The sequence below is a fragment of the Ovis aries genome, chromosome 20 (assembly GCF_016772045.2).
Source record: "Ovis aries strain OAR_USU_Benz2616 breed Rambouillet chromosome 20, ARS-UI_Ramb_v3.0, whole genome shotgun sequence".
Classification (NCBI taxonomy): domain Eukaryota; kingdom Metazoa; phylum Chordata; class Mammalia; order Artiodactyla; family Bovidae; genus Ovis; species Ovis aries.
Window position 1 is genome coordinate 38,523,379 of NC_056073.1, and position 23,095 is coordinate 38,546,473.

The 23,095-nt window shown below is 40.4% G+C and overlaps 1 protein-coding gene and 1 long non-coding RNA gene across 7 annotated transcripts in view; one reads left to right on the forward strand and one right to left on the reverse strand.

The window, feature by feature from the left end:
• RNF144B (ring finger protein 144B) overlaps window positions 1–23,095 on the reverse strand; it is a 149,992-nt gene that overhangs the window by 63,076 nt on the left and 63,821 nt on the right. For 2 of the 6 annotated variants that reach the window (XM_060403470.1, XM_060403469.1), the window contains exons 2-3: window positions 21,439–21,633; window positions 1,567–1,770 (exon numbers count right to left, since the gene is read on the reverse strand). In XM_060403470.1, coding sequence (XP_060259453.1) covers window positions 1,567–1,734 — 168 coding nt within the window. In that variant the 5' untranslated portion in view covers window positions 1,735–1,770; window positions 21,439–21,633. Of the gene's footprint in view, window positions 1–1,566; window positions 1,771–11,006; window positions 13,371–13,716; window positions 13,874–14,435; window positions 14,524–21,438; window positions 21,634–23,095 lie in introns of those variants that run through there. The other 4 variants (XM_060403468.1, XM_004019116.6, XM_060403471.1 and 1 more) reach the window with 4 other exon arrangements.
• Window positions 13,355–19,899, forward strand: LOC132658272 (uncharacterized). The gene is made up of 2 exons (XR_009597656.1): window positions 13,355–14,602; window positions 14,739–19,899. It is a non-coding gene; the product is annotated as an uncharacterized LOC132658272 (long non-coding RNA).

Consider the following 23,095-nt stretch of genomic DNA (forward strand, 5'->3'; position numbering starts at 1 on the left):
CACCTTATTTTTTTAAGTATGCTTAGTAAAATGCCTTTTTATAAATGATTCTAGAACTTCCTAAATAATTCCTTTCTTCTCACTCCCCTTGATTTGAGCAGTGACCACTGTAACTAAACTGGTCAATTTCCCTCACAAGTCAGGGCTATTAAACCCACATGTGTCTGGTGATTATTACATTTACTGTATAATAAATATTAGCTATTGGACCATACAAGGCCCCTTCCCAAAGCAAAGATAAATGGTGATTATTGTAATTTAGGCATCAGGCCCTCGCTCCACCATGCTGAGATGCCCAGCACTCTTCCTAGTTGACCCTTAATCCATCCTTAGTTTAAAAGGGTAGCTGATTCAGCTGTAGCAATAATAAAATGTGATATCATGTTTTCCAAGGGGGGAAAAAAGGGTAGCTGATTCAAACACACAGGAGAGAGGTGAGTGCCGTAAAGGGAGGAAAGATCATTCAGCTCTGGATCTATGAATACAGGCCCAGAGAAGCTATATCTTACTACATTTTCATTTTTTTATGAAAAATTTATCGTTATTTGAAATTTCCCAATGGGAGACACATACAGAAATGTGTTGAGGCCAGGTGCGCCCTAAGGGCATCAGCTTACAGTTTCTTGTTTACAGCCTCAGGGAAGACTGCTGTCAGGAAGCCCACTCCCACTCCTAAAGCAGGAGGCTCTCCTGCGCTATGCGGCGTCGAGCCACCCGGATTCCACCAAACTCCCGGCCAGTTCCTTCGACGTGTCCATCTTTTCTGGGGGGAGCTCTCACTAGCTCACAGTAAGAGCTCAAAAAATGCTTGAATAAATGAAAATCTGAACAAGATCACCTGGTTCATACTTCTAGTAATCCCATGGAACCCATCAGTCTGTTTCCTATCTTTATTCTTTAACCACTGTGTCCATAGGGTCGCAAAGAGTCGGACACAACTGAAGCAACTTAGCACATTCTTTAACCAACCAACCTTCAGGTATACATGCCATCAAAGTCACCGGCACGGATACCAAAGTGTCAAACTAAAAGAGTCAAGCCCACCCCTGAAGATCTATAGGGTGATATCTATTACGAGGAATAAGCAGCATTCAGAATATTGTGAAAATAGAAAAAAAACTGAAAAGGAGATTCGACAAAGTAAAACAGTTGCATACCATGTGCTCTGTAGGAGATGAGCACATAGATCAAAGAAAATTCAGCAAATTGCTACCTGATTTCTCCATCATTCAAAACACCTGATGAGCTTCTTACAGATGGTAGTTAACTAAGGCAAGTTAAAAATGTCTCTATTTTGTTCCTTAGCTAAGGCGTTAAGAATAGAAAGGCATAGCTTATGCAAGCAATAATTAAATTTCATACACATGTTACACTTTGCGTAAACCCCAGCAACTATCGGATTTAGCATTCAAAACAGTATTTGGAATCATATTCAAACATGGAATCGCTTTCCCAAGCAGGATCATAGGGTAGTTTGGCATCTCCTGAGCCACAGAAATATCTCCTATACTTTTATAATTTGTCCCTTCATATTTTTTCATGATGAAAGCATCAAGGAAAACTTACAGCTGTGCAAAAGATGCATCGGCATTCCTGGAGCGTGGTCATCTTGTCCAGAGACTGCTCACACAGGCAGAGTTTGCAAGTGACAAGGGGCGCCAGGGCCAGGTCTCCAGGCGTGGGATTTTCGGCAGCCGTCATGGTCAGACAGTGGAGCCTACCCACTGAGCCCATCAGCTTGTCCTCAGCCTCCTTCAGTCTCCTCAATCCCTACGGAAAGGCCCAAAGGAGAAAACATCCATTGATACAGCTGTCGTTTAACCCACACATCAGGACACAGCAAATCCTCCCCTTCAGTGATCTAAGCATACAGCAAGTGCATTTCTGAGAACCATGGCCTAGAGAGCTAGCCACCTTGGCAAGCTATCCCTGGAGTTCCGAAATGTAAGGTGACCTCACTGTTCTGACTCACATCAAGTGACCTATGGACATTAAAATACTAGGAACAGGCACACCATTTCGGAATGGCATTGCTATGACCAACTCAACAGACTCAAAAAACACTTAGAACGTCACTCAAAAAGTTAAACACATCATTGCCGTATGATCCAGCAATTTCACTTCTGGGTGAACACCCAAAAGAATTGAAAGCAGGGACTCAAACAGACACTTGCACACCCATATTCATAGCAGCATTACCCACAATAGTCAAAAGGTAGAAAGAAATAATCCAAATGCCCATCAATGAATCAATGCATGAGTATTAAAATGTGTTATAAACATACAATGGGATGCTATTTAGCCTGAAGAAAGAATGGTAATCTGACACTTGCTACAACAGGGATGAACCTTATAGACATTATGCTAAGGGAACTAGGTCAGAGAGAAAAGGCAAATATTGTAGGATTCCATTTATATGCGGTACCTAGAACAGTCAGCTTCACAGAGACAGGAAGTAGAAAGGTGACTCCCAAGAGCTGGAGGAAGGGCAAATGGAAAGTCACAACTTAATGAGTGCAGAGTTTCTGGAATGATGAAAAAGTTCTGGAAATAGACCACATGATGGTTGCACAACCTTTCGAATCTTGTGATTATAATGTCACTGAATTATACGTTAAACGGTTGAAATGGTAAGTTTTGTTTTGCATATTCTATCCCAATAAACAATTTTTTCAACATGGTATGAGTGTTGTATTCCTTCACATGCATTGTTTCACTTAATCTTTTACAACCGCAATGATCATTTCCTTCACTTTACAGATGAACTGAGGTCCTGAGAAGCTGTGCAACCTGCCAAAGTTCTGAGTTTATACACAACACAGCAAAACTCAAACCTCTGTCTTTTGAGGCCAACTCCAGTGCTGTCCCATTACATCAGAACTGCCTCACAGGTATTATGTGGAGAGATGGAGCAAGGAGAGAGGGCTACAAGAAGGGGAGAGAGAGAGGGGAAAAAAAGATGGAAGGAGACCTGAATTCCATGACTACAGCTATCATAAGATCACTGAAACTATACAAGAATAAAATCTGTCTCTACATGTAGCATGACTATAGGAAAGGATATTTCTACACCAAAAAACAAAAATTATAATGGAAGCCCTTCCATTAGATTTTTATTCATAATATCTTTAAAAGAGGTAAGATCATTGTGAAAATAATTTTCCTACATATTCATAGTTTATATCATATCAAGAAATTTCATTTCTGATTAAATAAAAGCAAAATCTTTAGGTTCTTACTATTTTAAAAGAGTACGCATGCTTAGTCAATCAGTCATATCTGACTCTTTGCGACCCAATGGACTGTAGCTCGCCAGGCTCCTGTGTCCATGGGGATTCTCCAGACAAGAATACTGGGTGGGTTGCCAAACCCTCCTCCTTAAACAAGTATGGGCAATTCTGATAAATTTAGCCACAAAAATAATTATTCCCTCTCCTTCCAGAAGATCCAACTCTCTTCCTCCCAATTTTCAGGCAAAAGAAATTATTTTACATATTCAGCACTTGTTACACAGCCTCACAGTGCCTTGTTTCATTATATTAGTACGAAAGTACTAAAATAAGGGAGTGAAAAACAGACTGGATTAGATAGAAAATCTATGAGATCTAATTGCATTAACTTTCTTAGTGTCATATAAGAAAGAGTCAGCAGTTTCTAACTCTAGTGACCTGAAGTGTTTAAGGTTTATCACCCATTCTTTGGGAAGTAGTAGAAGATCTGATTAAAAATAAATTAAAAAGGAAACTAATCAATGATTGACTTCCAATACGATAGGTATTTCTTGGGAAAAGACCGATATGGTTCAAGACACCATGCTCTTATTCAATTAACTATTGGTGACCTATTATTCAAGAGCAAATTAAATTCAAAACAACCTGCACATCAAATTCAGGATTTGGGAGTTAAAAAAAAAAAATCAACAAAACCTCTTTAGGGTCAGTTACAGGTAAAGGTGAATGATTTTACTTCTTTCCCGTCCCCAGTTTATGCTTATACAGCTACTATCTGCTTTCTTCTCAAGACTTCCTCGTTGATAACACACATCATCTTAGCAACAACGTATTCTCATCTGTCTTTTCCCAACACTGCTCATACAACATATTCTGAATTGCTTTTCCCCTCAAAAAAAGAAATCCCAAGTCACACAGCAAGAAGAAATGCAGCCAGCAAATGCTTCCTGAGTACGGAAGATGGGAGGTGGCACAGGCCAGAAGCATCCCACGCCACAAATGTCAATCACACCCACAGCCCGTTTGGAAGCAGTTGTTGAGAATAGATAAATCCTGTGGTTCCAAACCTAACAAGAGAGCTAGGTGTTCTTCAAGAAAGTCATTCCTTTCTCACAGTCTCAAACTATACTATTTTTTAGAAGGAGACACTGAACAGGCCAATGTACTCGAAAAACGAAGACATAATGGGATACCTCTTAGAAGGTTATGTCTTCAAAACAGTCTTCTTTTAAGGCAGGGTGAGAAGTTGTGTGAAATCAAGGCCATCTGAAATTTAATCTTGTCTCTTGCCATATACATAAGGTTTTACTCCATAGTTTGTGAGTAACATGCCTATGAGCTATTGAATCAAAGTTGTAAAAATAGAAAAATATCTAACACCTCCAAAAGTTTCCTCCTGTCCCCTTTATTTATCACTGTTGTGTTTGTGTGTGTGCTTTGTGTCTGTGATTAAGAGGAATTAACATAATATCTATCCTTGGCAAATTTTTCAATATGCAATTAACCACAGGCATCATGTAGTTCCATAGGTGTATATTTAGTTGCTTAGGTCTCCACTATATACATTAAATATGTAGTTTTTGGTCTGTCAATCATACCTCAACAAAGTGCCTTAAAATTTAATGTATACAAATTTAAAATATATGTATTATATGTGTATATATATATAAAGTTTTTTATAACATAAAAACTTCTTACAAAGCAGAGACTTATTTTGTTATTAAAAAAAAAAAAAAAAATTCCAAGCATTCCAACCAAGTCAGAACTTGTGACTGAGACAGGAAAGAAGGCACATATTTCATCTCTTTGAGATGTGAACAATCCAAAACAATTCATCAAAAAAGAAGTGATTTATTTTTCTGTGTACAATAACCCCAGTTCCCCAAAGTGATGGCTTTCAAATAGTTTTAAAGCAATGGAATTTTATAAAAACAGAATCTTAAGTACTCCACCACTGGATAAAAGAGAAATTGTAGACTAGTGCTCATCGAAGCAGTACCAGGAAGACCCCAGCCAAGCGCCCTTGACCTTTTCCTCAGCAGTCTTCCAGGCACCATCACTGAAGCTGAAGGCTTCACCAGGCATGGTTCAAAAGCCTGCCTTTTGGTTTTCACTCTGGGCAAAACTAGTAATGAATGTTTGAGAAATGAATGACTCATAGTTGCACTCCATAGAAAAAGAATATCCAGCAAGAAATCTTTTCACCATTGATTCATTAGAAATCGAGCTCTTCAAGCAATAATCAGGACAGTCCTCTACATGAATCTCCCCTACACTTGAGATGTCTGTGAATAACTCCAAGATGTTGTAATGTTTCTCGATCTATGTCTTAACAAGATTCCCTCGTCTCCACTTAGAGAACAAACTTATGGCTGCCCGGGGGAAGGATGGAGGAAGGGATAATCAGGGAGTTTGGGACGGACATGTACACACTGCTGCATTTAAAATGGATAACCAACAAGGACCTCCTGTATAGCACAGAGAACTCTGCTCAGTGTTATGTGGCAGCCTGGATGGGAGGGGATTTGGGGGGAGAAAGGATACATGTCTATGTATGGCTGAGTCACTTTGCTGTTCACCTGAAACCATCACAACACTGGTTGTTAATCGGCTATACCCCAATACAAAATAAAAAGGTAACAACAAAAAAAGATTCACTGGTCTCCACAACGTGAAACCGCCAGTGGCAGAACTCACTCCCAGAAGCCTGGCGTGCTGCAGTCCATGGGGTCACAAAGAGTCAGACATGCCTTAGCCGCTGAACAACAACAAACGGCATGAGGCACAGAAGGGATGGCCAGAGGCTGACTGACCCTCTCAGGGAGCATCCTCGTAGGTACGCTGACAACACACACACTCCCCTCCAGGTTTCCAGGAGTCTTCCTTCCAGAGAGCCCATAACTCACTCTCACTGTCTTGCTCAACTTGTTTTGCCTCATACCTCACATTTTACCCAAAATAAGAAAGTGACTTGAACATTCTACCCTCCAGCTTGATTTAAAACGGTAGAAAGTGACTTGAATATTCTACCCTCCAGCTTGATTTAAAACGGTAGAAAGTGACTTGAACATTCTACCCTCCAGCTTGATTTAAAACGGTAACAATTATAATTACTTTTACAGTTATTACATACAAGTGTGACTGAGCTTCTTCTTGGATGCTAAGAACCGAGTGAGAAAAGAATTTTGGTAGAGAACATAACAGTAATGACGGAAAAAAGAAAAACCTGACAAGCTGACTGCACGTTCAAATGTTCTGAAGTTGGCAGCAAGGTTGAAGGTGGACCGGGAGGGCAGGCTTCACCCAGATTGTAGATATCTCACCTGCTTAACTGTAAGTAACCACACAACACAACAGATAAGTGCAAGGAAGGAAAGGGTTAGTCGCTCGGCCATGTCCAACTCTTGGTGAACCCATGGACTGTGAATTGCCCAGGCTCTCTCCAGGCAAGAATACTGGAGAAGGTTGTCATTTCCTCTTCCAAGGGATCTTCCTGACCCAGGGATCGAACCCGGGTCCTGCACTGAGGGGAGATTCTTTACCATCTGAGCGACCAGGGCTCTAAAACATTTGATTTTGCACTAAATTGCCAGGAAAAGGGAATCAGCGGTTCTAGCTACTCTCTGAGTGTCTCCTGCACTACAAAGTGTTCATTATATGAGAAGTACTACCTTTTGATAGGAAAGAACAGGAAAGTCACTTTTTCCCTCCTATGTTTTCATTAGAATTGCCAAAGAAAGGAATACTTCAGAAACTGTGCTGGAAAGCTCAGGATGTATAAGGAATTTTCATATTCTGCTGGCCGCCTGAAAAAGCAATCTGCTCCAAAAAAATGCAGTGGGTGAGAGAGCCAACTTTCGAAGTATTTTTAACTAATGTAGTTTATGTCTGTTTCACTACCCAAAATCATAGCTGTTATTCCTCTACGCAAAAAGATAATGTGATTGGAGAGGGTACTGTTTTACTAGGAGACTCATCTGGTTATTTAGGAATTTTTCCACCATCTGCAAAGACTGTAAGACTCAGATAAACTGGTAAAGTACAAGATTAAAGGGACAAAAAGAAAAAGAAAGCTAACACAACCAAAGGGCTGGATATTACTGATATAATAGAAATGTTAACTAATGTAAAAATTCAGTTGATCTATAGTGAAGAGTCTTAATTCCAGGCCATGGTAAGAAAGTCTAAGACTAAACAGAAGACGAGACACATGAGAGCTGTCAAAATGTTTACGTGCCAAGGCAAGCTACTGAGTCGTCCCTGAAAAAGCTTTCATAAATGATACGAATGCTTGACAGTGAGAGGGAGCGAACAAAAGGAAGCATTTTCAGGAAGGGGAGGTGTTTGGGAAGGTAGGGCTGGAGTGCTGCCTGTATAATGGAGAGAGATCCTGAGGAAGCCAATACTCTAGCACAGCAGGAAGAAACAATAATCCAATGGTCCCATTTCCATCTTATTAGGAAAGCCCTCCCGATATCAACCAAGACTGACATGTCAGGCAACCAGCTCAACACGATCTGAAAATTAGTATTGTGCTGACCTTGACATTTCTATCCAATGCAATGATTAATTTCACTGCTGGTTCAGGTTCTCCACAAAAGCTATTAGTGACTCAAATGGTACTAACTGAATCTAATAAAGTGCTGACTATCACCAGCCACTGGCCATTTGCTGAAGTTCTACCCTATATAGCCTGGGATGGAAGGTAGACCAGCAGGCTGGTAGAGTAGCAAGGGCTATAGATACTGGTGGTAAGTGGGGCAAGGATTTATGTGGATCTCCGTACTGCCCAGTCTTGTGATTCTCCTCCCTTCTCGCATCTTTGACCCACTCTCTGGCCATTCAGGGACTAGATGAATCAGTGCACAACCAGTAATATCAGAAAAACAGTTCTAATACATGCCTTGAGAGAGCAAGATTAAATGGGAAGACAGCCTCACTAGTAATCACAAAAATGCAATTACTCAAGTATATTTTATATCTGTTTTTCAAAAGGATAATGCTCAAGACCATTAAGTAGATACATCACATATAAGATACTTTAACAGGGCTTCCCAGATGGCTCAGTGGTAAAGAATCTGCCTGCCAATGGAGGAGACGTGGATTCAATCCCTGAGTCAGGAAGACCCCCTGGAGAAGGAAATGGCAACCCATTCTAGTATTCTTGCCAGGAAAATCCCATGGACAGAGGAGCTTGGCAGGCTTCAGTGCATGGGGTAACAAAGAGCTGGACACAGCTTCGTGCCTGAGCACCACACACATCACACATAAGATATTTTAATCATTAGTTGAAAACAACAGCACAGATTAGAAACTATTCTGTAGTATGAGATCCCTAGGTAGCTATGGGGATTGGTTCCAGGACCCCTGGAATCCAAGAATTTTGATATCTGCCAGGGGATACCAAATTTCCTTATATGAAAAGGCCTGGTACCACTGGCCCTGCACACCCATGTCTCCACATCTGCAGGTTCCACCAACCACAATGCAGGACCCACCAGCATGAAAGACTAACTGTGTAAACAAACCCAAGAGATGCTTAATTCTGAGAGACCACAGGTAACCTACTTGGGCTTTGTGAGGTGGTGGCATTGTTGCAAAACAGTTTATCACTGCGATAGGAAAGGGAACTTCTGCTTTCTTCCCCTACCATTTCACAGCATCCTTCAGGGGAAATCAAGAAAAAATATTCAGTTTAAAATGCTTCAGTTTTAACATCTTCATCTCAACCAGTTCCAGGATGGTAATAAGATGATAACTCGAACTTGGAGACCTGATTTTTCTCTAAAAATGGAACTGATATACAAATATATCTCTACTCATTTTTTTGTGGATGAAAAGGACAGATACATCCTTAGGAAGGAAACCTTAAATATTATCAAAAACTGTTTTCTATGTAGTCTCTTTGCTATCTGAAATTATGTAACAAATGAGGTACATTATTTTAATAAGATCTATTTTCCTAACTGTATTGAGATATCATTAAGAAAAAAATTGTGTAACTTTAAGGTATAAAACCCAATGATCTGCTATAGATATCTTTCGCAAGATGATTACCACAGGAAAGCTGGTTAACACTTCCATTACCTCAGTTACCATTTTTTTAAGGTGACAGTAATCAGACCTAATTTTTACATTTTGCTACATGCATGATATATAGGAAAACTATATGGAAAGAGATATAAGTGATGACCAACAAAGTACATGATATTGTGATAAGCTTACTCTGAACCTTATGGAGTACAGGACATCTGGGAGGTCAAGTTTTAACATCTGCAAAATGCCTACCCTTCTGAAAAGCAAATTTATTTTTTTCTTGCCTTCTTTCTCTGTTCTCATCACCACTATAAGGTAAGGCCCAAGAGGCGGGAATCCATTCCCAGATTTCCTAACAAAACTTTCAAAGAAGGTAGAAGTGAAGATGAGAATAACAACTCAATGACATTTTTAACATTGTAATTTTACATTCATCATCACAGGTCCCTCCCCAACCCCACCACTGTGCCCTGCCCACCTCTTTTTTAATCAGTGGTTCCCTGGCCTCCCACAATTATTCACACAGCCCTGCTGAATAATTTTCTTCCCCCTGTTTGGTATAACAACAAAGCTCAGAAGCAGGAAGGAATGCCACTTACAGGCAGGTCAGACAGTGATGTAATTAACAGATCAAGGAGAAGTGTTATTTCAGAAAGCCCCATGGAGCAAGAGACCGGCTGATTTCCTGGGTCATGACATTACCAGGAAACTCCAGTTACTAAAGAATGAATATCTAAACCAAAATGTTTTCTTCAAATGCATAAAAGTTTGTATAAATATTACCCTCTCCTATGAAACTTAAAAGTTTTATAGAGACATTTTATAGATACAAATTTAAAACCAGTTTGGGGAAAGAACTCTTCCATCTCACACTAAGTGAGGTGCAGGGATATGTATTTTTGTACGTCTCTGCCAAATCAATTTCTCAAGGAATAAAATACAGGAAAATACAAAGTGCAGGAAATAAGGTCAACCCACAAAGAATCGAATTCCACACATGGAATGTGGATGTAAAGGTCATTAAACACAGTCCCCACTTATTAACAGTAAACTAGTTGAGAAGGTTGTCATCAGAAAGTTTCATATAAGCATCCTCAGGGTTTACAGCTTCAGCCACAAGTCCAACAAAAAAAGAAATGAGATGGTCTTGTTCTACCTTCCCAAGAAAAACAAAGAATGAGCTGACTGAAGGTCTGAGACGCAAACTCGTGATTGCAGAGGAATGAGAAACCAATGAGACACAGCTTTCGAAGCATGTTCTTTGACACCACAAGCCATACAATTAGAAATATCCCCAGCTATGAATAAGAGAAGTGTATTTTACTTAGACCATTGTGCTTTCAATCTCAGGAAGGGATTCAGTCACGGATGAGAATTTTCTCACTTCATGCTGCAAAAGTATTAACCACTTTCACTCTCTTTTACACCTTCCCATTTTTTAATAACTACTGTAGCACAATACATTAGGTTTAGAAGTACTCATAGACCAAGTAAATAATAATTTCCAATGATAACAGAAACAAAACATTAGTACAAGACCTCCCACAGAGGCCTAAAGGTGACAAAACAAATTAAAACTTAAAATAATTAAATAAATTAACTTAGGTGGGCCTATGCCTCTTCAAATTACTTAACACTCAGGTGACATCAGGGAAACATCAAAAAGAAAAGACATAATTGAGATGACAAAATTCAAAGTATTTTTCACTCTCAGGTAAAACAACATGAATTAAAAATTACCATTCTGGTCCAAAGTCACTCCCAAGCCTATGCAAATTCCTTCAGGACAGAGGCTACATCATATGCGTCTTTATGTCCTCAGCCTCCAGTCCCTCAACACCACAGAAGATAACTTATCTAATGTACGTGGAGGAGAGAATATATTCAGAGCCTGATTCTCATCTGTAGTCACTTCCAGCAATTCAAAAGCTGAAAAATACTGACAATCTGTTGTATCAAAGGTGCTTCAGTAAGCCAAGACAGGCATCCCTGAAAAAGAGTCTCAGTACTCAGGAGCAGTGGCTACCGATACCCACTCCCCAAGCTCAGCTTGACCTAGTTCCCATCTCCAAAGCAATCAGCTGCACAAAGTAGGTTTAGTCCCCAAACTGTCTGGACTTTGTTCCTCTAGCAACATCTGGGTTCCGCATGACTCCTGACCTCTACCTCAAACTAGAGATTCCAAACACTAAGAACTTCACTCAACAAGAAAGTAGAATCATAAGTCAATCCAGGAGACAGGCAGAAGCCGAGACTAGTAAAAGACACAGTACAGAGGAATGAGTCTGGTGTCCTTAACAATGTTCCTGGAAGTGTGTTAGTGGCTCAGTGGGGTCTGACTCTTTGTGACCCCGTAGACTGTAGCCCACCAGGCTTCTCTGTCCATGGAATTCCCCGGGCAATTATACTGGAATGAGTTGCCATTCCCTTCTCCAGGGGATCTTCCTGACCCAGGGATCGAACACGGGTCTCAAAAAGGAAAATTTAAATATAAATATAAATTTATCAGATTAAAAGTATTTGTATTACGGAAGACAAAAGACAGCTTGCAGAAACGTTGATGGTCTTACTATACAGCTAAAATAAGCTTTTTTTCTTCCTGATAGAGGATACTTTCCTCTCTGCTGCAGGGTTTGGCTCTGAAAACCTGGATCATAATCTGGAAGACCCAAAAACTAATTATTATGTTTAAAAAAAGACATCTCTTAAGCTGACCTAGTTTGGAAGCCTGGATGCCTTTAAATTGCCAATGAACTGAAACCATTCATGAGAATGGGGCTTTTGAATGCTGAGAATGTTCTTTGGGGCTCAGCACAAAGATATTTGGCATAGATGATTGTAAATATTTGTAAAACTCTGGGTAAATGGACAGTGTTTGACCACACTCAAACCTCATGTCCAGCACAGTACTGTAGAAGCAAGTTATCTGGGGTGATTGGTTTGGGGGGAGGCAGGGAGGGGGTTGGTTGAGGGACTTTTTTTTTTTTCTGTTTGTTTTAAATTTATAAAAGCCCAGCAATTCAATTCTGCTACAGGACATCTTTTTACACTTTCTATACCTTGAATTTGTTTACTCATCAAGACAGTTCCAATTAGTCAGAGGCTCCTTTTGGAACAATTTATTTTCTTTCCCACTTTTCTAACTTTATGCCCATCACAAAGAATAAAATCCCAGTCACAGGCATGCAAAAGGAAGGCAGGAGTTTTATGAAAACGTGGCCTTGGATTTCCTAATACAATTCTCTCCACGTGGCCTTGTGGATGGCTATAGATATTTTTTTTTCTCCTTCTCTCTCCTGCTCAAGATATCTTCAGAAATACCTAAGGGACTGCTACCCATGAAAAGGACTCGGGCTAAAAAGGGAGGACAGAGGAAGGAGAAGGAGGGACCAACAGAGGGGTTAGATGTAAAAGGGACTGGGGGCCAAGAGGCTCATCTCAGTGAAAGCTGCAGTAGTCCGATACTTTAGCCAGCAACTCACTGAAGACTGGCTTGGGTTCCTTTTGCCTCTTTATCCGCGCCCTAAAAACTGAGTCATGGCAAGGTTCATTTATTTTGCTTCGGGGCCTAGACACCCCCAATTGGCTGCTTCAGAAATGTTAGATACATTGTTCTTTAATTCATACCTGGCAACATTCAAATAAACCTCCAGAAATGCCAAATCAGAAGAACACTGCTAGCCTTACTGCCAGCCTCAGCTAATATTTTGATATGATACATGCAACAGAAAGTATGAAAAAAGTGAGACTGTTGTGCAAGCATGAAGAGAGAACATATTGCCAGAAAGGGGAAATCATTTCTGAGAAATCTAAATGTGAGAAGTACATTCAAGAGTAGACTGACAACAGAATCTCTGAAACTCCTTGTAAGAAAAACAAAAGGTACCCTGGAAGGGGTCAGCTAAAGATATCTTTTCTCCACTGATAGAGGGATCAGTTTCATTTTAACTTCAGCTTGAGAACAGCAGTGGAAGATCAAAGTTTCACCCTGTTTTACCCGCAATTACACAACAAAATAATCAGCAGAATGTATGACCAAGATCCCACGGATAACATCTTATCCATATGTAGGTATGTCAACCTACTGGCATGCATTCCCAAACAGCAGAAGATAAGTATCCGAGATTCTGCCTACTCTGGTCTCCAGCTGAAGACACTGGGAGGTCTGCTCTAATCTTGAATTTTACAATACATTCTGCAGAGACTAGTTTTACAATAAATTAAGCTCCTTCCTTTTTGCCTGTAAACGGAGAGCTATTTTTGTAAAGTTCACAGGTGTTTCAGGCGTTCAGAATGAATCCGATTCCGCACGGTTTCAGCACGAGAGGCAGAAAATAAAGCTAAACAACCCAGATATCCGAGTGAGTCTCCCGTCCCTTTTTCTTTTCTTAGTCCAACCCCACCGCTGTCTTGCAATGCCTGCAGCACTTAAAAAGCTGCCTAAACCTACCTGGCCGGAGAGCTCCGTTCCTCCCGGCCGCCGCCGGGCTTCTCAGCAGCCTGCCTCGCGCACTCCACCAGCCGGGGCCGCTCGCACCCCGGGGAGGAACGGCTGTTCCATGCCCTCCGTCTTCCGCCCTGCTCTGCGGCTGACAGCTTTGCGCTCTGCAGGATTGCAACAGGGCTCGGGCTCCCAGACCGATCCGGCCGGAGAGGGAGGAGGAGTCCCTCGAACCGCCTCCTGCCTCGGGGCGCAGCTGCGCTGCCCGGGAAACCTCGCAGAGCGCGGGACGCAGCACCGCCAGCAGCAGCAGCAGCGACAGGAGCCGTGCGTTTATTTATACAGGAAGCTCAAGCGCGCACTTCCTACTTCCCCATCTGGGTCGCACTTCAGCTGCAGGTGATGGTCTTAACCCTGTCTGAACCCGGCGGCCCGCGCGCCCCAGCAGTCCGGCCCTCCTGCGCTCGCTCCGCTTAACAAGACCTCTCGTCCTCCTGGGACGCCCGCTGCAGACAGCCAGCATCATCAGCCCCTGGTATCCTTCCTTCCTCCCAGACCGGGACACTTCTTCACCTAACTGGCTTCAGAACTTGCTGCTTCTCCTCTGCACGCGTCCTCCCGGGACACCTGTCTTTCCCTTCCCTCCCAGCCCTCCTTCCCACCCTTTCGGAACACTTGCTTCTGTAGAGCCAGTCCCCATGCACGTCTCATCTAAAAACATCGTGTACCTGATTTGTCCTTTAGAATCTAATGATAAAATTAGAACGCAGGCAAATCAAATCAGGACAGTCTTCATGGACCTCCTATAACACAGGCACACTTTTAGGGAAAAAACTGATTTTGCCGGAAGTGCTTTGCCAACAAATTACGTAGGGACTGCTTAGTAACCTAACAGGTAAGTACTCCAGCTAAAGGCAATGTAACAGAGTAATCCAGAAGCTGCGGGGGTGGTGGGGGGGGGGGGGGAGGTCTTATGAGGTCTTCTTCACTCCAAAACCTCAGACACTTAGTTTGTGCGACGTCTTTAACAGGTTACCTACCGACTCACTCCCCACACCCCCAGGGGTCACCATCACAGTCCCAACTCTGTCGAACTTCCAGCGTCGCAGTTTAGAAATGTCCCTCCCCAGACGCGGGAACCTTTCTGTGCTCACTCGGCACCCTCACTCGACTTTTGCAACCACAGTCGGAATGTGCTTCCTAAAAGGAAGGGACTCGCAGCCCTTTGTGGAAGGAATACTGAGCCTGCCAGTGAAGGATCAGCAGTCGGCACGGTGCCAAAGGACACAAGCGAACTGCCTCTGGGCTCTCTCCATGTTGAAGAAAACCTTGAGGTCAAAGCCAAGTGCGGAAGAACACAGTGTATCTCTGTGTATGATGGCAGGACAGACAGGAGGACCAGTTTTGTTTTTGTTCGAGTGACTGAAAACGACGGAAAATCATTCTCCTACAGTTCTTGAGCCCAGAAGTCCAAAGTCAGGGTGTCAGCAGGATTGGTTGCTTCTGGTGGCTGTGAGGGAAAACCTCTGTGCTTTCTCCTAGCCTCTGATGGTTGCTAGCAGTCTTTGGTCTTCTTAAGCTTGTGGCTGCATCAGTTAACCGATGCCTCCATCATCACATGGCTTTTTCCCTTGCATGTCTCTTTGTCCACATCTCTCCTATATTTTTTCCTATAAAGACACTGGTTATGGGATCTAGGGCCTGTCGTAATCCAGTATGACCTCATCTTCATTTGATTACAAGACCCTATTTTCAAACAAAGTCACATTCTTAGGTAATGGTAAGAATTTTAGGGGATACTATTCAACCCAGTACAGTACAGTATGTAATAGAAAACTTTAGATTTAAAGGATAATTCATTTGAAAAAGCTAGTTTCACAAAAGCACATTTTTTTTTAATAAAAATAGGTTTTCGAGGTTGATAAACATCTCTTTTCATGGACTTCCACTTAAACCATTATCAGAGTTCTAAATGACAGGTTATGACCAATATTGTTGGAAATTATTTTCAAGTACTATTACTTGTAGGGGTATGTGTGTGTGCTCAGTTAGGAGGAGGACCAATCTTCTAGGGGGGAAGGAAGGGAAGGAGGACAAGGGAGATAAGATGGTAAGAGAACATACAACAGGGTCCCAAAAAATAGAACTGAAGGATATTTGAGCTTGAAAAGTCCTAACTAGTTTAGTCCAGGCATTTAGCTTTAAAGATGAGGAAACTAATGTCCAGGGAGATTTAAGTGGTCGACTTCAACCAGGTATGGGCAGAGCTGGAATGAGACCTAAATCTGTGTTAGATGAAAAAGGTATTTGTTAATGAAAACTGCCCCACAGGTGTCTAACTTAAAATTTAGCATTTACCAGTGTAAATGCTTTAGCAGACCCCAGATAGCCAAAGCAATTTTGTGAAAGAGCTAAGCTGGAGGAAATCACATCTCCTGATTTCAAACTATATTACAAAGTTATAGTAATCAAAACTCTTTCAGATCCGCCTAACATAGGTTCTGAGATAATCAATGTCAAGGTATTTTCTTGGTGTAGTGAACATTATTGATGGGCAGGAATCAGGAAAGATAAACAAAACACCCTTTAAGAGGTTACTTTATTCATCAATGCCAGTACAAAACTTTGGTGCCTTAAACCAAAGTTCAACACACAGTCCACTTTTTCCATGCAATTAAGCTATAATCTCTTGTCAACAGGATAATGGATGAAGCTGCTGCTAATATGAATGAAAACACGGGTTAAGCAATAATCATGCTATCTGCTGCTGCAAGTGGCAGATGGGAAGAAAAAATATATTGTGTAATTAAATAATATCAGCATTGATTATTTTCAAGTTTATAAAATCTGCATTCAACTTTTAATAGGACTAAATGAACATGTAGAACACTATAGTATTATGTGAACAATTCTTTCAGATCTGGAATAAAATATTTAAGAACAAATGGAACCAAGGAGGTGAAGATCTATATACTGAAACCACAGACACTGATAAAAGAAATTGAAGAAGACAAAAATAAGTAGAAAGACATTCCATGCTCATGGACTGGAAGAATTAATATTGTTAGGATGTCTATCCTACACAAAGCAGTCTACAAATTCAATGCAATCCTATCAAAATTTCAATGGCATTTTTCCATAGAAATAGGACAAACAATCCCAAAATTTGTATGAGACTACAAAAGACCCCAGAGAGCCAAAGCAATTTTGTGAAAGAACAAAGCTGGGGAAATCACATCTCCTGATTCCAAACTCTATGACAAAGTTACAGTAATCAAAACTCTTTCAGAACTGCCTCATGAATCCACAGTGTGCCCTAGCCTCTCAAGCATGAATTGATCTCCTCCCAGACAAGCTGCTAGATGCTAGGAGGACTGACATAAATTGGACATGGGCCCTGTCCTCAAAGAGCTTTCAAGCTTTCAAGAGTCAGACAAGCAAATCAATTATCAGGGTACTACGGTGTGTATGTACGTGATATGAGAGACTTAAATACGATGTGCTTTGGAAGCACAGCAAAGAAATGAACTAAAGGAAAGGGGTTGGTGAAAAGAATCGAGGGAGATTTCCCTGAGAACATGAATTAAAGCTGATACTTCAAGTAGCCAAGTGGAGAAGGTGGGAAAAGGTGAACCAGTCAGAGGCATGAGCCAGTATAAATGCTTACAGTTGTCAGACTTCAGGTGATGCTTTTCATAACTCAGAGCAGATGAGGGCCGAATCAGAGTGAGGGTTTGAACTAATGCAGTGGCAAACGGCATGGTAAAGAAAGAACAAATGGAGGGAGATCTCAGAAGCAGAACTGAATGGGGCCTGATCCCTGATTGGATGTAGGGGATGAGGGAGAAGGAAGAGCCCAGGCTGCTGGCACCACTAACTGAGAGTAAGAATAAAGCAGCCGTAAAGGATGGCTTTCCCTAAGCCATCATTAAGGAAAATGATTTAAAACCTGTAGAATCTGAGGAGTCTCTAGGACATATGGAAGACTTGTCCAGTAAGCCATCAACAGAGATCCAGAGTGGAGGGTCTTTTAGGAATTCCCATCAGTTAGGTGGTGACCACGGATGAGATTAACAAGAGCTGAGATCACCCACAAAAGGTAGCATGCTGTAGAGCGACAAAGGGACTTTCCACACATACACAAACTATCGCCCACTCGTTATTACATAACCTTAAACAAGCTATTTAACATATTCAAAACTCTGTCGTGTCCGACTCTTTGTGACCCCATGGACTATACTGTCCGTGGAATTCTCCAGGCCAGAATCCTGGAAGTGGATAGCCTCTCTCTTCTCCAGGGGATCTTCCCAACCCAGGTTTTCGCATTGCAGGCAGATTCTTTACCAGCTGAGCCACACAAGGGAAGCCCAAGAATACTGGAATGCATAGCCTATCCCTTCTCCAGCAATCTTCCCGACCCAGGAATCAAACTAGGGTTTCCTGCATTGCAGGTGGATTCTTTACCAACTGAGCTATCAGGGAAGCCCTCAAACAAGTTATTTAACATATTCAAAACTCAGTTTGTTCCTGCATAAGAGAGGAATGATGATACTCATCTCACAGGTGGTGGTGAGGCTCAGTGAGAGGTTTGTAAAGTAGCTAGCACAGTGTCTGATGGCATTATATGAGTCTTGAAGGTGGGGTAGTGAATGTCACTTCCTGGAACTGTGCGGTATACAACCTGCTCAGCTGTACAGCATGGCCCTGCCCTGATACACAGCAGGAACGCACTCAGTGTTGTTAAGTGTTATTAATCTTAGAAGGAAGGAGAGAAGAAAAAATTCAAAAAGAGAACCCATAGAAACACCAGTATTTATAAGGTAGATAAAAGAAGAGTCCTCATATAAACCTAAGAAGGAACTGCTTCTTTTAGACTACAAAAGTAGATGTAACTTGTGATATCTCAGACTGAGAAGTAAAATCCAGTCACTGCAATCTACAAAAATACTTTTTATCTTTCTGAGCAACGATAAACATAACACTATAAATTGTTCACCAGAGTCCGTAGTCATGTTGACCTTCACCACAATAGAGAATTTCCTAATCTGAATTACAGACTTTCCTATGTTGCTGTTGTTGTTCAGTTGCTAGGTCATGTCTGACTCCTTGTGACCCCAGGCAAACAAAATCTTGACATTAGTGGTAACTAATCCAAACTGTAGGCATTGTATTAACTTGTAACATACCTAAAGTCATGTAAAAGCAAGACCAAAATAAATCTAAAGCATACTTAGCCAAAAAATACAAATATAGAAATATACGTATTAGATTACTAGATATGTATAAGATACTTGTATAATATAAAACATATTATATAATATGTAATATGTAACATTATATATATATACATAAAACACACACTAATCCTATATAATACAGAAATCAACAAATGGATTTTCTTTTTAGAAAATTAATTAAAGAAAAATTAGATTCATTCTGATGCTACTGAAATTACTCTTTTCACCTACTTTACTCTGTTAGTAACAGCCACCTTAGTCTTGACATCCTGATTACATGCTGCATTAAAACTTTTTTCTTTTTCTTTTTTTATTGAAGGATAATTGTTTTACAGAATTTTGTTGTTTCCTGTCAAACCTCAAGATGAATCAACTATAGGTATACATATATCCCCTCCCTTTTGAACCTCCCTCCCATCTCCCACCCCATCCCACCCCTCTAGATTGAGAAAGAGCCCCTCCTGAGTTTCCTGAAGCATGCAGCAAATTCCTGTTGGCTACCTATTTTACATTTGGTAATATAAGTTTTCACGTTACTCTTTCCAAACATCTCACCCTCTCCTCCCCTATCCCCATGTCGAAAAATCTATCCTCTATGTCTGTTTCTCCACTGCTGCTGTAAATAGATTCTTCAGTACCATTTTTCTAGATTCTGTATGTACACATTAGAATACGGTATTTATCTTTCTCTTTCTGACTCACTTCACTCTGTATAATAGGTTCTAGGTTCATCCACCTCATCAGAACTGACTCAAAGGTGTTCCTTTTATGGCTGAGTAATATTCCATTGTGGATATGTATCACTACTTCTTTATCCATTCATCTGTCGATGGACATCTAGGTTCTAGCTATTGTAAATAGTGCTGCAATGAACAATGGGATACATGTCTTTTTCAGTTTTGGTTTCCTCAGGGTATATGCCTAGATTAAAACTTTTTAAAAATTTTGTTAATAATTTGTTTTGTTTTAATAAATCAGATGAAAGAACACAAGTATTGGGAAACCAACTTCTGCAAGAGGTGTCATTCTCTCTCCATGAGAAAAATTTAATGCAAAGGTCATGGTATTCTGCCACTGACAGTTTGGTTACCTGTCATTTCCAAAGGCCTACCATTTCATTCACATTTTTCTGCTGGATCTAACAGGGCTCATCTTTCAACATTTATTGACAGTACTGAATGTAAGAACTAAGAATAAGACACAATATGAAATAAGGCTAAGAACATTACAAAATATGAAAAAAAAAAAAACTATGCCAGAGATTCGTTCAGGGTGACATGGTGGTCAAACTATTGATAAATGGAAAGTCAAAATATGACCCAGAACTGATTACCCAGTTATGTCTGCCTTGATAACAGAAGTTTTCAAAAAGTTGGAGACATGTCATTTTGGTTCTATTATTTCATACATACAAGAGCATCTCAAAACCAGCTGGGCTGCAATAAAAAATCTGACTAGAATGACCATCATCAAAAAGTATACAAATAGTACATGCTAGAGAGGGTGTGGAGAAAAGGGAACCCTCCTACAGTGTTAGTAGGAATGTAAACTGGTACAACCACTAGGGCGAATAATATGGAAGTACCTTAAAAACTAAAAACAGAACTACCATATCATCCAGCAATCCCACTCCTAGGCATATATCCAGAGATAATCACAATTCAAAAAGATATGTATACCCCAGTGTTCACTGCAACACTGTTTGCAATAGTGAAGACACAGAAGCAGCCTAAATGTTCAGGGACAGATGAATGGATAAAGAGGATATGGTACATATATCCAGTGGAATATTACTCAACCATAAAAAAAGAATGAAAGCATGCCATTTGCAGCAACATGGATGGACCTAGGGATTATCACACTAAAGTCAGTCAGACAGAGAAAGACAAATATCATATGATACCATTTATATGTGGTGGAATCTAAACATGTCATACAAATGAATTTTGTATGATATAAATCTATTTACAAAGGAGAAACAGACTCACAGATTTAGAGAACAAACTTATGGTTACTGGGGCAAAGGAGCAGGGCAAAGGATATTAGAGACTTTGGGAAAGATATGTACACTCTGCTATATTTTAAATGGATAACCAACAAGAACCTGTTATATAGCACAGGGAACTCTGCTCATAGTTATATGGCAGCCTGGATGAGAGGGGAGTTTGGGAGAGAATGGATACATGTATATGTATGACTGAGTTGCTTTGCTGTGCACTTGAAACTATCAGAACATTATTAATTGGCTATGCTCCAATATAAATTTTAAAGTTTATAAGTAATAATAAATTGAAAAAAATAAAGGAAACAAATGTGCTACTTAATTTTTCATTAAACTTTGCATTCCTTTAGCTCATTTTCTGCCAAAGGGGACTATCCCACAATAAATGGTAACGTTTTCAACAATAAAACAAATAGGTATAGATTTGCACCCTACAAAAGTGACAAAACGACCCTATCAGGAGCAGTCAAGCTTTCTACACTTGCCACCCACCTCACCAGCAGTCAGCCTGGCAGCTTCATGCTTTTCAGAGGCCACAGTGGGGGTCTTGGCACAAGCGGTCCATGAAGGAGCTGACAGGGTGAGCAGCACCAAGTTCTCCTCCCACGCCCTGAAGACTGGACTGAGAGTTGTCTCCAGCCACCAACGCTGGAACGTTTTTCATTTTCTTAGTGAGTGCTCTGAACACTGTTCTCCAGAGAGAGGCATAAGTTAACTTGGATTTGGAGAGAATTGGTGGGGAAGACAGGGTTATATGCACCATCTTTCACATTTAAACATGTGTTAAAGTGCAAACACTCTTTTCAAGACATACATCTCACACACTATGCGAGGAGATCACAGTAAATCCTGAAGTTACAAGGTGGGAGACTTCTACCTCGTTTTATTTTGTTGTTGTTCAGTCGCTAAGTCAGTCCAACACTTTGAAACCCCACGGACTGAAAAACATCAGACTTCTCTGTCCTCTATCTCCTGGAGTTTGTTCAAGTTCATGTCCACGGAGTTGGTGATGCTATCGAACCATCTCATCCTCTCATCTTATTTTAGTGCATTTAAAAATAATATTTCCTTAAAGTCCAGAACCAATGCCAAATGGGAAACAACAACCAGCACAAACTGGAAATTCTATAGTAATTATCTGTTTAAAATTTCTACGTAAGTCAACACTGATCTTTTATGTTTTACTTATAAACATGTCCATTTCTTCAATATTTTCATTTTTTTCTAGAGAGTTTCGTGCATAGTCTTCATGTATAATTCTCATAATTTCTCCAACTTCCCTGCTTTATGTGGTTGTGTCTGTTTCCTCATTCCTATGTATATTTTTTCCAGGTTTTAAAATCTTATTTAGCCTCTTTCTCTATTTTTTCTTCATTACATTAATTCCAACTTTTAAAACTTTATCAGTTCTTTAATAAGTTTTCCTTTGAGTAAAGTTTTATGTATATGCTATGCCCTAAAAGTTTGGATATGTGCAATTTTTTTATTGCTTTCTCTTTATTCTTTTATCAAAGGTTTATTTGGGAGAGTTTCTTAGTTTCCCAGTGGTTTGGGGGGGGGTGTCATATTTTTATTATTAATTTCTAATCTAAATGGCTTATGATTAAGGAATGTGATCTAAAAAAAACTCTACTTTTGATATTTGTTATAGTTTTACTTTGTTTTAGGCCAATTTAGTAATTCTATTTCTAGTCATTGGCATTTGGAAAATTGCACGTCTCCAAAGAAATGCTCCCTGAAAGAGGACTTACTTGGTGATGTGACTAGGTAACCTGCGCTGCTCACCTAAAATCTAACCCTCAGACAATGGCTCATGCTGCAAAAGAATTCTCACTTGCAAATCTGGAACTGTTACATCTCTAAGTAGAAAACAAGGCAACTAATTATTTTTAACAGACAGATGGATTGTACCAGCTTGGAATTTAATTTGAAAAAAAAAAAAAAAAACACACACGAAGACATACAATACTCCTGAATGATGCCCAGCAAGCACCTCATTCAAGTTTTTATTTTTCCAGCCTGGCATCTCAATTTCTCCTCTGCATTAGTAAACATTCATAAGCATAAAGCAAACCCTCCGTCCTTCAAATCCAAGAGAAACACATTTGTCTTGCACGTCAAGAGTGCCTCAGTGTGATTCACTCAAACC